This window comes from Oncorhynchus gorbuscha, linkage group LG02 (assembly GCF_021184085.1).
Source record: "Oncorhynchus gorbuscha isolate QuinsamMale2020 ecotype Even-year linkage group LG02, OgorEven_v1.0, whole genome shotgun sequence".
Lineage (NCBI taxonomy): Eukaryota > Metazoa > Chordata > Actinopteri > Salmoniformes > Salmonidae > Oncorhynchus > Oncorhynchus gorbuscha.
In genome coordinates this window covers 87049635-87067202 of record NC_060174.1, presented here as the reverse complement: position 1 = coordinate 87067202, position 17568 = coordinate 87049635, and the positions used below count along the sequence as shown (strand labels likewise).

The following is a 17568-nucleotide window of genomic DNA, read 5'->3' as shown; positions in this document are numbered from 1 at the left end:
TGACTGCCACCATATGATTTACTCACTGACAGCCAATACATTATGGACACACTGACAGGCTAGCCACCATATCCTATTACAATGACTGCCACCATATGATTTACTCATTGACAGCCAATACATTATGGACACACTGACAGGCTAGCCACCATATCCTATTACAATGACTGCCACCATATGATTTACTCACTGACAGCCAGTACATTATGGACGCGCTGACAGGCTAGCCACCATATCCTATTACAATGACTGACACCATATGATTTACTCACTGACAGCCAATACATTATGGACACACTGACAGGCTAGCCACCATATCCTATTACAATTACTGCCACCATATGATTTACTCACTGACAGCCAGTACATTATGGACGCGCTGACAGGCTAGCCACCATATCCTATTACAATGACTGACACCATATGATTTACTCACTGACAGCCAATACATTATGGACACACTGACAGGCTAGCCACCATATCCTATTACAATGACTGACACCATATGATTTACTCACTGACAGCCAATACATTATGGACACACTGACAGGCTAGCCACCATATCCTATTACAATGACTGTCACCATATGATTTACTCACTGACAGCCTGTACATTATGGACACACTGACAGGCTAGCCACCATATCCTATTACAATGACTGCCACCATATGATTTACTCACTGACAGCCAATACATTATGGACACACTGACAGGCTAGCCACCATATCCTATTACAATGACTGCCACCATATGATTTACTCACTGACAGCCAATACATTATGGACACACTGACAGGCTAGCCACCATATCCTATTACAATGACTGACACCATATGATTTACTCACTGACAGCCAATACATTATGGACACACTGACAGGCAGTGCACCGTGATATACAAACTGACAATGAAAATATTCATTTCTTATGGTAATATACTCACTGACAACAAGTATAATGTACACAACAATAACAGACAACGAAGCACAATAAACTCACTGACGGTGAAGTAATATACACATCCTCATAGTGAATGCATCATAATATACACGCACTCATAGTGAATGCATAATATACATACCCTCATAGTGAATACATCATAATATACACACCCTCATAGTGAATGCATCATAATATACACACCCTCATAGTGAATGCATCATAATATACACACCCTCATAGTGAATGCATCATAATATACATACCCTCATAATGAATACATCATAATATACACACCCTCAAAGTGAATACATCATAATATACACAACCTCATAGTGAATGCATTATAATATACACACCCTCATAGTGAATGCATCATAATATACACACCCTCATAGTGAACGCATCATAATATACACACCCTCATAGTGAATGCATCATAATATACACACCCTCATAGTGAATGCATCATAATATACACACCCTCATAGTGAATGCATCATAATATACACACCCTCATAGTGAATGCATCATAATATACACACCCTCATAGTGAATACATCATAATATACACACCCTCATAGTGAATGCATCATAATATACACACCCTCATAGTGAATGCATCATAATATACACACGCTCGCCGTGAATACATCATAATATACACACCCTCATAGTGAATGCATAATAATATACACACCCTCATAGTGAATGCATCATAATATACACACCCTAATAGTGTATGCATCATAATATACACACCCTCATAGTGAATGCATCATAATATACACACCCTCATAGTGGTCCTTCTGTAGCTCAGTTGGTAGAGCATGGCGCTTGTAAAGCCAGGGTAGTGGGTTCGATCCCCGGGACCACCCATACGTAGAATGTATGCACACATGACTGTAAGTCGCTTTGGATAAAAGCGTCTGCTAAATGGCATATATTATTATATTATATATTATTATATTAATGCATCATAATATACACACCCTCATAGTGGAATGCATCATAGTGAACACATCATAATATACACACCCTCATAGTGAATGCATCATAATATACACACCCTCATAGTGAATGCATCATAATATACACACCCTCATAGTGAATACATCATAATATACACACCCTCATAGTGAATGCATCATAATATACACACCCTCATAGTGAATGCATCATAATATACATACCTTCATAGTGAATACATCATAATATACATACCCTCATAGTGAATACATCATAATATACACACCCTCATAGTGAATACATCATAATATACACACCCTCATAGTGAATGCATCATAATATACATACCTTCATAGTGAATACATCATAATATACATACCCTCATAGTGAATACATCATAATATACACACCCTCATAGTGAATACATCATAATATACACACCCTCATAGTGAATGCATCATAATATACACACCCTAATAGTGAATGCATCATAATATACACACGGCAGCTATCATGTCACTTAACATACGCACAATGGCCAAGACCTGAGAGTCACTAGATGCTCCCTAGGATGGCATAATGATTTCCCGGGATTGGGAAAGTTGGGAACACCGTCTGCGCGTGGCATTTGCTGTAAATTACAGAGAGGCGTTTTGACCGTCAGCACAAAGGAAGCACATTGTGATTTATCACAGTCCCTAACCCCCAGCCTCTATCATGTACACCATCATGCAGCTTATACATGCATGTCTGTTAGGGAGAGTTATGCCTACATATTACATGACACAATGACATCGTACACGAGGATCATGACTCCCCCCTCAGGTTGATATACGTGTTGGGGTGTAGTGTTATCTTTCTGAACCCTGTTTATAGTAATATAAACCCATGGTCCAACAGTGGTCTCATACATTGCTATCTATTTAGGACTACACTATGTTACAATACGAATGGAGACTAATGCCATGCATACTCACTGGAAAGTAGAAGAACTCATTTACCCATATTACTTTTTCAGGGAGATCTGTTGCAGTGAAAGTCAGAAAAGTGGTGTTGAATCTTAACACATGGTCCATCTTTAGCTTCAATGGGAATTTGCACGGCTGAGCAGCATGGGCTTACCACCATCAACTGTATTACTGTGTGAAATTATTTGACTGAAATACTGTGAAATGACATTCTGTAAATGAAATGTTCTAACAAATGATCTTACTGAAATGATACAGACACAATGACACCACTGACTGCAACTGCAATGAAGTGTCACTGAAATGTCATTCCAGCAATCCTGTTACTGAACTGACCGGACAAAATCTTTTTACAGAACTGACAGGATAGAATTGACCATTACTGAAATGACAGAGTGCATTGACTAAAAGTCTCGGCCCTCTCCATATCCACACCTATGTGTATTTCCCTCATCCCCCTCTCCCATGCCTGTTCTCCTATCGTCCCCCTCCACCTTGCAGGGTGAAGAGGGAGCAGCTGGGCCCACATGATTGGCTGTCTATAGCCGTGCCTTCTGGCCAGACATGGCTGGTAGTGCCCGGCCTGGAGCCCCAGACTGCCTACCAGTTCAGTGTCCTTGCACATAACAAGCTGGGCACGGGCCCCTTCAGCGAGGTCATCACTGTGAACACACTAGGTGGGTATTACGGTATTCACCTCTGACCTACAGTATGTGACCTAAGAGAGTGATGCAAGAGTGACCTTACCTGGCGGCAACACAACAGAACTGTGTGTTGTAAGTACAAGATGGCAGCAAGGGAAAAGTTGTGATGGGAATTAATTGAATGATGTGTGGTTTTGTTGTTAATAGTGATGTAGACAGTGGTGTTGTGGTAGCAGCTGTAGTAGCAATGTGCTGTGGTTTAAAAGTTGCTCATCAACTTTCTAAAGTTACACTGCTACTGCATTTGAAATACAGCTCTCTAACCTCTCTCAGTCTCTCTTTCTCTTTCCAACTCTCCATCTCTTCCCCTCTATCTCTCTCTCTCTCTCCCTTTTTCTTTCCGTCCAGTTTTTCCTTTAAGTATACCTGAACCCCTGGTGCTGCTTACCCCACCACGATGCCTCATAGCCAATCGGACGCAGCAGGGTGTCTTGCTCATGTGGATCCCGCCGGCCAACCACACAGCTCCGATCGAGCGCTACGTCATGGAGTTCCGCCTAGGGGAGAGGTGGGATGTCCTGGACGATGCCATCCCCGCTGGAGAGACAGACCTGCTAGCCAGAGACCTCATTCAGGTAGCTTACTGTATAAACACTGTTTCATACAGAATGACGGGTGGCCAGTTACCGGCATGGCTGGTGTGGGCGCATGCTTTAATTCCAGCCAAGCTCATTAACACACCTTCATCCAACACTATGGTTATGACTATACAACATTACCAAAGTATGTGGACACCTGTTCGTCGAACACCTCATTCCAAAATCATGGGCATTAATATGGAGTTGGTCCCCTCTTCTGGGAAGGCTTTCCACTAGATGTTGGAAAATTTCTGCAGGGATTTGCTTCCATTCAGCCACAAGAGCATTAGTGAGGTCAGGCACTGATTTTGGGCGATTAGGCCTGGCTCGCAGTCAGCGTTCCAATTCATCCCAAAGATGTTCAATGGGGTTAAGGTCAGGGCTCTGTGCAGGCCAGTCAAGTCCTTCCACACCAATTCCAACAAACCATTTCTGTATGGACCTCGCTTTGTGCACAGGGGCATTGTCATGCTGAAACAGCAAAGGGTCTTCACCAAACTGTTGCCACAGAATCATCTGTGGAAGCACAGAATCATCTAGAATGTCATTGTATGCTGTAGCGTTAGGATTTCCCTTCACTGCGAGGTTGACACTATGTTGGCACTATGCATTCGGGCAGGTAGGGTTCTTCTGGCATCCGTCGAACACAGATTTGTCTATCGGACTGCCAGATGGTGAAGCACGATTCATCACTCCATAGAACATGTTTCCACTGCTCCAGACTCCAATGGTGGTGAGCTTTACACCACTCCTCCCGATGCTTGGTATTGTGCATGGTGATCTTAGGATTGTGTGTGGCCATATAAACCCATTTCCTGAAGCTCCCAACGAACAGTTATTGTGCTGACATTGCTTCCAGAGGCAGTTTGGAACGCAGTAGTGAGTATTGCAACCGAAGACAGTCGTTTCTTACAGGCTACGCATTTCAGCACTCGCCGGGCCTGTTCTGTGAGCTTGTGTGGCCTACCACTTTGGAGCTGAGCTGTTGTTGCTCCTAGACGTTTCCACTTCACAATAACAGCACTTGCAGTTGACCGGAGCAGCTCTAGCAGGGCAGAAATTTGACAAACGGAAAGGTGGCATCTTATGACGGTGCCATGTTGAAAGTCACTGAGCTCCAGTAAGGCCATTCTACTCCCAATGTTTGTCTATGGAGATTGCATGGCGGTGTGTTCGATTTTATACCCCTGTCAGCAACGGATGTGGCTGAAATAGCCGAATCCACTATTTTGAAGGGGTGTCCACGTACTTTTGTATATATAGTGTATGATGATTGGGGATGGGAGTCAGTTGTGTTTTTAAAAAATGTGTTCTTCAAAGGACCAACTATATAATGTTACACTGAGTGTACAAAACATTAGGAACATCTGCTCTTTCCATGACATAGACTGACCAGGTCTGACCAATCCACTTCAATCAGTGTAGATAAAGGGGAGGAGACAGGTTAAAGAAGGATGTTTAAGCCTCGAGACAATTGAGACATGGATTGTGTATGTGCACCATTCAGAAGGTGAATGGGCAAGGCAAAATATTTAAGTGCCTTTGAACAGGGTATGTTAGTAGATGCCATGCGCAACGCTGCTTGGTTTTCATGCTCAACAATTTCCTGTGTGTGTCATGAATGGTCCACCAGCCAACTTGACACAACTGTAGGAAGAATTGGAGTCAACATGGGCCAGCATCCCTGTGGAACACTTTCGACCCCTTGTAGAGTCCATGCCCCGAAAAATGTAGCCTGTTCTGAGGGCAAAATGGGGTGCAACTCAATATTCGGACGGTGTTCCTAATGTTTTGAATGCTCAGTGTATATGAAAATTACTTTTTTTATCTTCCTTGTCAGCCCAAGCCTATCTGATATCTCAAAGAAGTCATAAAACATTTTAGGATGCTTTTCAAATAGTACCAAATTCCCTATTCCCCCATAGGGCTCTTGTTAAAATAAGTGCACTGTATTGGGTTAAGGGTGCCATTTGAAATGCATGCTTAGTCTCACATAAGTACACCATCTGGGGAGAGTAATGTGTTAAAGTATAGAAATGTATTTTTCCACCAACATTGAAAAAAAATCTATATTCCTTTTGTTGTATGTCGGATTGCGCTCCTGGCGTGAAATGTTTAGTGTGTTTTTTTTGTCTCATTCAGCCATCAGTCACAGGACACATCCCAAATGGAAACCTATTTATTTTATAGTGCACTACTTTTGAACATGGCTCAAGTAGGATACTAAATACCATATTAGCACTATAAATGGAATAGGGTGCCATTTGGAACACATTCTATGCAGGTACTTTATTCTAGCATGACTCCCAACACCCACTCACACTTCTCTATCACTCATTACACCTATACTGTAGCACATTCCTGCAGCTCGCTTTTTACTCAAGCTATTGAGGTAATTGGACCACGGGGGACTGTCTATTTGTTGCTCTGCCTTTTTACTTCTTTGCTAAAACACAGTTAGTGATGCGAAACATTTTCATGCCCACTTTGACAGGTAGATTTCCTTGTGGATTTCCTCCTAAAACGAACTAACTGGTTTCTTTTTTGTAAACAATCGTTTTTATTGACTCTAAGAAGAATTGGACAGACTACAACATGAATGACAGAGTTCAACATTAAACAGATGTTTCACTAACACACACAAATACAGTGTTTCCTCTGCCCCTGTCTTACTCTCATCTCCCTGGTGTGTGTGACTTAGGAGGCATGGTATGAGTTCCGGGTCATAGCAGTCATGGAGGAACTGGTCAGCGAGCCCAGTAACACAGTAGGAGTGTCCAGTACAGGTAAGGGAACAACACACCTCCGCATAAATATCTATGGACACCCCTTCATCACACAAAACATGTCTATGATTTGAGAGACAGAGGCATGGGGCAAGTGGCAGACTAAAATTGAGATATGGCAGACATTAACTGAAAACATGACAAAACAAAGCAAATGGGGAAATAATTGTAGGGATTCATCCTGTTAAAAAAATCTGTCATGTAATTTGGTGGAGTGGTAATTTAATGACCCATTTAAATCCCACAAAACTGTATAAAATGATCATACAAAATATACACTACCAGTCAAAGGTTTTTGAACACCTACTCATTCAAGTGCTTTTCTTTATTTTGACTTTTTTCTACATTGTAGAATAATAATGAAGACATCAAAACCATGAAAGAACACATATGGAATCATGTAGTAAACAAGAAAGTGTTAAACAAATTAAAATATATTTTATTTGAGATTCTTCAAATAGCCACCCTTTGCTTTGATGACAGCTTTGCACACTCTTGGCATTCTCTCAACCAGCTTCACCTGGAATGCTTTTCCAACAGTCTTGAAGGAGTTCCCACATATGCTGAGCACTTGTTGGCTGCGTTTCTTTCACTCTGTGGATTTTGGAGGCCAGGTCATCTGATGCAGCACTCCATCACTCTCCTTCTTGGTCTAATAGTACTTACACAGCCTGGAGGGATGGCGTATCGCTGCAGAATGCTGTTGTAGCCATGCTGGTTGTGTGCCTTGAATTGTAAATAAATCATAGATAGTGTCACCAGCAAAGCACAGTGGGAAATACACATGCAGAGATCATCCGTTCACCCACACCAAGTGTCACAAATACACGGCTGTTGGAACCAAAAATCTTCGATTTGGACTCCAGACCAAAGGACAAATTTCCACCAGTCTAATATCCATTGCTCGTGTTTCTTAGCCCAAGCAAGTCTCTTCTTATTATTGGTGTCCTTTAGTAGGTTTCTTTCCACAAATGAACTTTTAAGAAGGCACACCTGTTAATTTACATGCATTCCAGGTGACTACCTCGTGAAGCTGCTTGAGAGAATGCCAAGCGTGTGCAAAGCTGTCATCAAGGAAAAGGGTGGCTATTTGAAGAATCTCAAATATAAAATATATTTAGATTTGTTTAACACTTCTTTGGTTACTACATGATTCCATATTTGTTATTTCATAGTTTGTATGTCATCACTATTATTCTACAATGTAGAAAATAGTAAAAATAAAGAAAAACCCTTGAATGAGTTGGGTGTTCTAAAACTTTTGGCTGGTAGTGTATATTGTAAGAGATCCAGAGGGATTGCCAATTCTTAAGTGTCAAATGTGACAATGACCATAGGAGTTAGCAAGACAGCACTAACACATCTGGGACCAGGCACGAATACTTCCTGGAACAGCCTGAAAAGTATGACATCACAAAAGCCCCGTTCATATTCCTCCTATGGACATTCCACTTAAGATTTCCATCTTCAGTGCTGTCAGGTTGAAATACTCTCTACCCTGTGATGTTGTTCTGGTGTGGAGGTCACAGGGAATATATCGTCACAAAAATTGTGACTGTGAGCAACTGTGAAATCAAAAGGAGAGACTTAAGATTTCTTCAAAAGAATCAAACTTTACTATTTAATTACTGCAGTAATGGAACTGGTCGGTAATAACCCCTGGAGGTGATCACTGAGAACTCTACGAGCTGGTTTGAGCCACAGCATTTTATACCAAAGTCCATCCTCCTTCAGTCTACATGACACACAACAGATGTACGGTATGGAATGGGTCACAAGGTTAAGGTTTGTCTGAAATATACTTATAATTCACAGCAGACAGTATTTGCTCTAAAAACATGAGAACTCATTGTGTAGAGACCAGTGTCTGGCCCCCCAACTTCATACTGGAGCCATCTCTCCATGGTACCTTGTAGAACAGAAACATTAACTCATGCTCTGGAATGCGGTATCACCCAAAGACATCGTAAATCTTCCAGAGGCCCAGCCTCAGCAGAACACATACAAATGAGCATTCGAATAACCCCTTATTCTGCTGCATAAAACAACCATTTGATGCAATTACAGCATTATAAAATAATCTTGTAATTTCCACCATAATTCACAAATTTACTTCCTAAACTTGGAAGTACTTTGCTGCCCCCTCCTGATGAAATACTTGTACTACAATATTTTAACAGTATTTGATCACAGTCTTGCTGAATGTTGATATTTCAAATTCTCCCCAAGATAAAATGAGGAGGGCGGGAACATATTCACTATCCAGTCATCTAGACAGTCTGTGGTCATGAAAGGATAGTAGATGATTTCCATTAAGTGTCTATCAATTCAGGACAATAAATGATGAGTCGCTGAATCAGGTGAATTGGACGGCCAGTTGGTGTGGTGATTGGCAGGATCCAGCTAGACACACACACACACACACACACACACACACACACACACACACACACACACACACACACACACACACACACACACACACACACACACACACACACACACACACACACACACACACACACGGACACACACACAGTTGGTGTGGTGACTGGTAGAGGCCTGCAGATGTCAGATGTCAGGCCCTCCCATACATAGTAATCAGTTACATTCTCCTTAAAGTCCAAGCCTAGTCCAAAAGGCTATGTAGAGTTACTCAAGTCATTTACACAATGTAATACACTTTTTTTGTTCACAAGATTGCATGTTTAATGGCTAGACTGGAAATATTTGCTTTCTAATATACCAATATGCTTAGTTTACTATATGAATATAAAGCGAATATACTTATTATTGTGGGTGGATATCGGTCACAGTATTGTTTTGGGTCAAAGACCTCTCCAAGCCTATAGCCTCCTGGCAGACAAGTCATGTCATGTCTCACTCTCACTCTCTTTCCCTCTCTTCCTCCCTCTCTCCCCTCCCCCTCTTCCTATCCTACACTCCCCCAAACACTCTTTCTCCCCTCACGCTCCTCTCTCTCTCTCTTTCACACCCACCCTCATTTCCCCCAGACTTCTTCCCACCCCCGGAATTGGTGGATGAGGGGGGGCTGGCGCGGCCGGTGGTGGCTGGCATCGTGGCTACCATCTGTTTTCTGGCAGCTGCTGTCCTCTTTAGCACACTGGCAGCCTGCTTCGTCAACAAGCAGCGCCGACGAACGCTCAAGAGGAGGAGAGGTGAGACATATAGAGACACAAGGATTTACAGACAGACACACATACACATGATTTGACAGCTGATAAAGCAATATAGGGCTCTCTTGACATTTCTTTGAATTGACATCAAATTAAACATTGAATTAATCCCCCCACCTCTTTTTCAGACCCCCCTCTCTCGATAACACACTGCAGAAAAAGTGTGGAAACTCCGTAAGTAACCCTAAGCCAAAAATGCTTTTCTCTTTTTCTTACTTCGCTGTAAATTATGCAAATCAAGGGCAGGGTGCACTGCATCGCAACTCAAGGCTTCTTGTCGACACGCCCATGAAATAGAGAAAGCTTAATGGCAGGACCACCAATCACTGGCCAGCAATTGGCCAGATATTGACGGAAAGGGGGCTGTCACTGTGTAGCTAGCTATTACCCGTAGTTCATCTCAGCAAAGCCCATACTTGCTTTTTAACGATCATATTTGGAACGAAAGTTGTTGCGTACAGTAAATGCTCAATATGATATTGAAAAAAATATGACTCATATTTGATAAACATTTACCAAATTCAAATCATGTTGTCGATAATTCCCCACAAAATGCAGCCTAGAGAAAACACTTTCAGCTACCTGTTTTCATTCATGTAATTTTAATGGACTAGTAGAGCTGAGCTTGTACACAAGCTTGTCTTTGTCACGGCCCAGGAAGTTCAATTCATCGTTGTTGACCTTGTTTTCCTAATAAAACAGTGGGACTGAACGATCAATATCTCTTGGTCACGGAGAGGGTGTCATGGCCGTGTTCACAAACATTGGTGTCTAATCTAGCAACCAAGTCTTTGTGTGTGTTCCTTTATATAGTGCACTACGTTTGCCCAGAGCCATATGGGGTGCTGGTAAAAAAAAAAGTAGTGCACTATAAAGGGACGCAGTGTAAAGACGCAGTCCAAGTCTTTTAGTATCAAAAGAAAACAATCCTACATAGAGACATCAATCAAAAATCCCTGACATTAAAGGCAGAACGTTTGATAATTATTTGAGGGCGGTGCTTCAGAGGTTTGACAGACTGTTGGATTGGACAAATGGTTCTCCCTCAGATATTTCCAAGGGCCTCATTTGGCTACTGTGGTCTCATTGAAATAGCATCTTAATTGCCACATATATTCTATTTTTCTCAAACTCATTCCTTCTGTGAGCTTTGAGAACTGAACAAGCATATATCGTTGAGCTGCATTCCACGGAAGTATAATATATTTTGATCCACTCACTTACAGAGCATGTTTTGTTGAACTCCTGGTATAGTGGTACTAACATTGCAACAGGATGTACAACCAGCATTTTAGGGGAAGAAAATGTGTTATTTCTGTAAAGTTGTGGTGTTTTAAATGGCATGTAAGAGGTAAAAAAATTGATCATTGTAGCCTGTTATTTTTCCAAAAGCTGCCACTTGATTGTGATTCCTGTCTTTAGCCCTCGTCTTGGGACTCCATTTGACCCTTTTAACACTAAAGTGCCGACCCGAACCTATTGTGCTGGTTCGGATGTTTTCCTTCCACATTGTCCTATCCTGCAAACTTCCAGCAACTATGGTGGGTATGTAACCAGGCCAGCCAAGTACGGCTCGGCTTGTCATGGCCCGGCTCAGTAGCCAGATGACCTGGCCTCCACAATCCCCGACCTCAACCATATTGAGATTGTTTGGGATGAGTTGGACCGCAGAGTGAAGGAAAAGCAGCCAACAAGTGCTCAGCACATGTGGGAACTCCTTGTGTTCTAAAACTTTTGACCCGTAGTGTAGGTTTGGTAAATCATAAATCAATTCTAAACGTCTTGTTACAGTGTTTGCATTCAAAGTCAGTATTTTATGTAAGGGTATTAGGGTATTGTATGTATGGCAAATTATACCAGAGGGCTTAAAAAAATTGGGGGTGGGGGGCGTGGCACCCTGGGCCACAGGCACTAGCTTTACTCTGCTCAGCAGTTTACCATGGTACACTAAAACACTTTATCAATGTTATCATGGAAAGTTGACACATTTTCCAAACTCTGAAATCACACTTTAAAAGAACAACTGACCAAACTGCTCACTCAGCCTAATGAGATAAATTCTCTTGTTCTTCAATTCATTAATTTAATGAACCACTCTTTTGTGTGTCTTCTCCGCCCAGTTCTAATAACTGCCACCTTTGATGACTTTTGGATATGGCTTAATGGTTTACACACCATGCCAAGGAGAAATCTCTTGCGTTGTACATATGATCCTATTATTTGTGTAATATGCAGTACTCATCATCAACATTGCATACTTTCCATCCACTTGTCATTGAAGAAAAAGTGAAGGAGTTTGCCTTGGCTATGGTTATGCAATTGAACGTTATCTTCCAAATCTCTCTAATAACTGTACATATTATTAGGCTTGAACATAGTCACAGAAGAAAGAGAACAGAAATTTAAAACAAAGTTTAATGTATTGTTGTCAATGGGGTTTTTATGGACAATCCATTTTTCTTGGAGGGCAAGGAGTCATTATTGGCTTCTGTAAATGTTGGCACAAGCCAATTGCACTCCAGTTCACTAAGTCACTTTTGAACAATAGAACAATGAAAGATATATATATATATATATATATACACAGTGCATTTGGAAAGTATTCAGACCCCTTTACTTTTTCCACATTTTGTTACATACATTTTTTTCCCCCACTCAATCAACACACAATACCCAATAATGACAAAGCAAAAACATGTTTTTAGAAAGTTTTGCAAATGTATATATAAAACAATACGAAATATAACATTTACATAAGTATTTAGACCCTTTACTCAGTACTTTGTTGAAACACCTTTGGCAGCGATTACAGCTTCAAGTCTTCTACGGGTATCATGCTACAAGCTAGGCACAACTAGATTTGGGGAGTTTCTCCCATTCTTCTCTGCAGATCCTCTAAGCTCTGTAAGGATGCATGGGGAGTTTCGCTGCACAGCTATTTTCAGGTCTTTCCAGCAATGTTCGATTGGGTTCAAGTCCGGGCTCTGGCTGGGCCACACAAGGACCTTCAGAGACTTGTCCCAAAGCCACTCCTGCGTTGCCTTGGCTGTGTGTTTAGGGTTGTTGTCCTGTTGGAAGGTGAACTTTTGCCCCAGTCTGCGCCCTGAGCACTCTGGAGCAGGTTTTCATCAAGGATCTCTCTGTTCTTTGCTCCATTCATCATTACCTTGATCCTGACTAGTCTATCAGTCCCTGTCGCTGAAAAACATCCCCACAGCATGATGCTGCCACCACCATGCTTCACCACCATGCTTCACCTTAGGGATGGTTACAGCTTTCTTCCAGATGTGACTCGTATTGTGGGAAGCTTGTGGAAGGCTACTGGAAACGTTTGACCCAAGTTTAACAATTTAAAGGCAATGCGACCAAATACTAATTGAGTGTATGTAAACTTCTGACCCACTGGGAATGTGATGAAGAAAAAAAACCTGAAATAAATCATTCTCTCACCTGAAACCCCACCTCTTTAAGGAATACCTAGGATAGGATAAGTAATCCCTCTCACCCCCCCCCCTTTAAGATTTAGATGCACTATTGTAAAGTGACTGTTCCACTGGATGTCATAAGGTGAATGCACCAATTTGTAAGTCGCTCTGGATAAGAGCGTCTGCTAAATGTCTTAAATGTAATGTAAATGTACTATTATTCTGACATTTCACATTCTTAAAATAAAGTGGTGATCCTACTTGACCTAAAACAGGGACTCTTTACTAGGATTAAATGTAAGAAATTGTGAAACACTGAGTTTAAATGTATTTGGCTAAGGTGTATGTAAACATCCGACTTCAACTGTATGTCAATTTATATATATATACAGTACCAGTCAAAAGTTTGAACACACCTACTCATTCATGGGTTTTTCTTTATTTCTACTATTTTCTACATTGTAGAATAGTAGTGAAGAAGACATCTAAACTATTAAATAACACACATGAAATCATGTAGTAACCAAAGAAAGTGTTGAAAAAAATCAATATATATTTTATATTTGAATGTATTTTGCCTTGATGACAGCTTTGCACACTTTTGGCATTCTCTCAACCAGCTTCATGGGGTAGTCACCAGGAATGCATTTAAATTAACAGGTGTGCGTTGTTAAAAGTGAATTTGTGGAATTTCTTGTCTTAATGCGTTTGAGCCAATCAATTGTGTTGTGACAAGGTAGGCGTGGAATACAGAAGCCCTATTTGGTAAAATACCAAGTCCATATTATGGCAAGAACAGCTCAAATAAGCAAAGTGAAACGACAATCCATCATTCCTTTGAGACATTCAAGGTCAGTCAATACAGAATTTTCTTTCAAGCGATATGATGAAACTGGCTCTCATGAGGACTACCACAGGAAAGGAAGACCGAGAGTTACTTCTGCTGCAGAGGATAAGTTAATTGGAGTTACCAGCCTCAGAAATTGCATCCCAACTAATTGCTTCAGAGTTCAAGTAACAGACACATATAAATATTAACTGTTCAGAGGAGACTGTGTGAATCAGGCCTTCATTGTCAAATTGCTGCAAAGAAACCACTACTAAAGTACACCAATGATAAGAAGAGACTTGCTTGGGCCAAGAAACACAAGCAATGGACATTAGACTGGTGGAAATCTGTCCGTTGGTCTGATGAGTCCAAATTTAAGATCTTTGGTTCCAACTGCAGACTAGGTGAACGGATGATCTCCGCATGTGTGGTTCCCACAGTGAAGCATGGAGGAGGAGGTGTGATGGTGTGATGGAGCTTTTCTGGTGACACTGTCAGTGATTTATTTAGAATTCAAGGCACACTTAACCAGCATGCCTACCACAGCATTCTTCATCGATACGCCATCCCATCTGGTTTGCGCTTAGGGGGACTATCATTTGTCTTCCTACAGGATAATGAACCAAAACACTTCCAGTCTGTGTAAGAACCGGAAGTGTGGACCAAGAAGGAGAGTGATGGAGAGCTGCATCAGATGACCTGGCCTCCACAATCACCTGAGCTCAACCCAGTTGAGATGGTTTGGGATGAGTCGGACAGCAGAGTGAAGGAAAAGCAGCCAACAAGTGCTAGCATATGTGGGAACTCCTTCAAGACTGTTGGAAAATCATTCCAGGTGAAGCTGGTTGAGAGAATGCCAAGAGTGTGCAAAGCTGTCCAAAAGGCAAGGGTGGCTTTGAGAAATATAAAATCTAAAATATATTTTTATTTGTTTAACACATTTTTAGTTACTCCTTTTATCATTCTTCGTGTTCAATAATACCGAAATCCTAGCTGCGGACTAGTAATTAATATCAAAGACTTGTTCTTATTCTGTCGGTATCAATAGTCTAAGAGTTTAACCATGTGGTATGGTTAAAAGAATCAGCAATGGTCCACAACCTTTTCCTCCCCTAATGGAGAAAAACATGGTCTGCAACCTTTAGCCATTTCGTAATTGAGGTAAGCTCGGTCTGCTGATCAAAAACCAGAGTGTTTTATTTTTCTAAAGGCAGAAAGGGGCTGTCCCAGGACGGCTGACCCTAACTGGGCTCAGGGGCGGTCCTCTGATTTAGTTAACTACAATCCCCTTTTTGAGGTTTCCTTCATTAAACAGTCCAAAATCACATTGTAAAATTGTGTAAACAGTATCATATTCACTCATTCATCTTATACAACAATTAGATGTAAACCTCATATCTGAGGTTATTATATAAACAGCGTTATGGTAATGTGGCCACACCATCTCCCATGAGCTTCCCCAAGTTGTGACAAACGGACCAGTTCGTAGCTGGATTCTTCACCAATCTTTTGTACTTTCTCCGGAACATGAAATTTGTTCGTACCTCAAGTTCTGTGAGGTGGAAGGATTTCCTTTATTCTCCATAAAAATCTACTCTCTCTATACTGCGTGTCCATGAGGAGATCCTCAGGAATTTACGATGTCTCTCTGACCATAGCAGCCTAGTTGAGGGAGGCAGGGAGAAGGGGATGGGGCTTGCTTTACCCAAAGAGGCCAACGTCATGACAATTCCATATGTGTTATTTCATTGTTTTTTTGTTTTTTTCAATTTAAAGTTGTATTAAGTTTTCTTGTTTTTCAATCAACCAACAAAACACATTCCACATTCACAGATGTGACAGGCTTATATATATATATATAATTTTGCACGCCCAATTTTTCAGTTTTTGATTTGTTAAAAAAGTTTGAAATATCCAATAAATGTCGTTCCACTTCATAATTGTGTCCCACTTGTTGTTGATTCTTCACAAAAGAATACAGTTTTATATCTTTATGTTTGAAGCCTGAAATGTGGCAAAAGGTCGAAAAGTTCAAGGGGCCGCATAATTTCGCAAGGCACTGTATATATACACTACCATTCAAATGTTTGCAGTCACTTAGAAAGGTACTTGTTTTTGAAAGAAAAGCTATTTTTTGTCCATTAAAATAACATCAAATTTATCAGAAATACAGTGTAGACATTGTTAATGTTGTAAATAACTATTGTGGCTGGAAACAGCAGATTTTTAGAGGAATATCTACATAGGCGTACAGAGTCCCATTATCAGCAACCATCACTCCTGTGTTCCAATGGAACGTTGTGTAAGCTAATCCAAGTTTATACTTTTAAAAGGCTTAATTGATCATTAGAAACCCTTTTGCAATTAAGTTTAGCACAGCTGAAAACTGCTGTTCTGGTTAAAGAAGCAATAAAACTGGATTCTTTAGACTAGTTGAGTATCTGGAGCATCAGCATTTGTGGGTTCGATTTCCAGGCTCAAAATGGCCAGAACCAAAGAACTTTCTTCTGAAACTGGCCAGTCCATTCTTGTTCTGAGAAATGAAGGCTATTCCATGTGAGAAATTGCCAAGAAATGAAAGATCTCATACAACGCAGTGTACTACTCCCTTCACAGAACAGCGCAAACTGGCTCTAAACAGAAAAGAAAGAGGAGTGGGAGGCCCCAGTGCACAACTGAAGGTCAGCATCGCGGAGTTGCCTCTTCACTGTTGACGTTGTGACTGGTGTTTTGCGGGTACTATTTAATGAAGCTGCCAGTTGAGGACTTGTGAGGTGTCTGTTTCTCAAACGAGACACTCTCATGTACTTGTCATCTTGCTCAGTTGTGCACCGGGGCCTCCCACTCCTCTTTCTATTCTGGTTAGAGCCAGTTTGCGCTGTTCTGTGAAGGAAGTAGAACACAGCGTTGTATGAAATCCTCAGTTTCTTGGCAATTTCTCGCCTGGAATAGCCTGTTTGGCCATAATGACCATTGTTATGTTTGGAGGAAAAAGGGAGAGGCTTGCAAGCCAAAGAACACCATCCCAACATGAAGCACGGGGGTGACAGCATCATGTTGTGGGGGTGCTTTGCTGCAGGAGGGACTGGTGCACTTCACAAAATAGATGGCATCATGAGGCAGGATAATTATGTGGATATATTGAAGCAACATCTCAAGTAATCAGTCAGGAAGT

The 17568-nt window shown here is 41.2% G+C and overlaps 1 protein-coding gene across 2 annotated transcripts in view; it reads left to right on the top strand.

The window, feature by feature from the left end:
• Positions 1-17568, top strand: part of LOC124012124 (protein turtle homolog B-like) — a 195127-nt gene that overhangs the window by 152977 nt on the left and 24582 nt on the right. For both annotated transcript variants that reach the window (XM_046325579.1, XM_046325570.1), the window contains exons 13-17: positions 3376-3551; positions 3927-4153; positions 6858-6942; positions 9957-10121; positions 10268-10313. In XM_046325579.1, coding sequence (XP_046181535.1) covers positions 3376-3551; positions 3927-4153; positions 6858-6942; positions 9957-10121; positions 10268-10313 — 699 coding nt within the window. The remainder of the gene's footprint in view (positions 1-3375; positions 3552-3926; positions 4154-6857; positions 6943-9956; positions 10122-10267; positions 10314-17568) is intronic.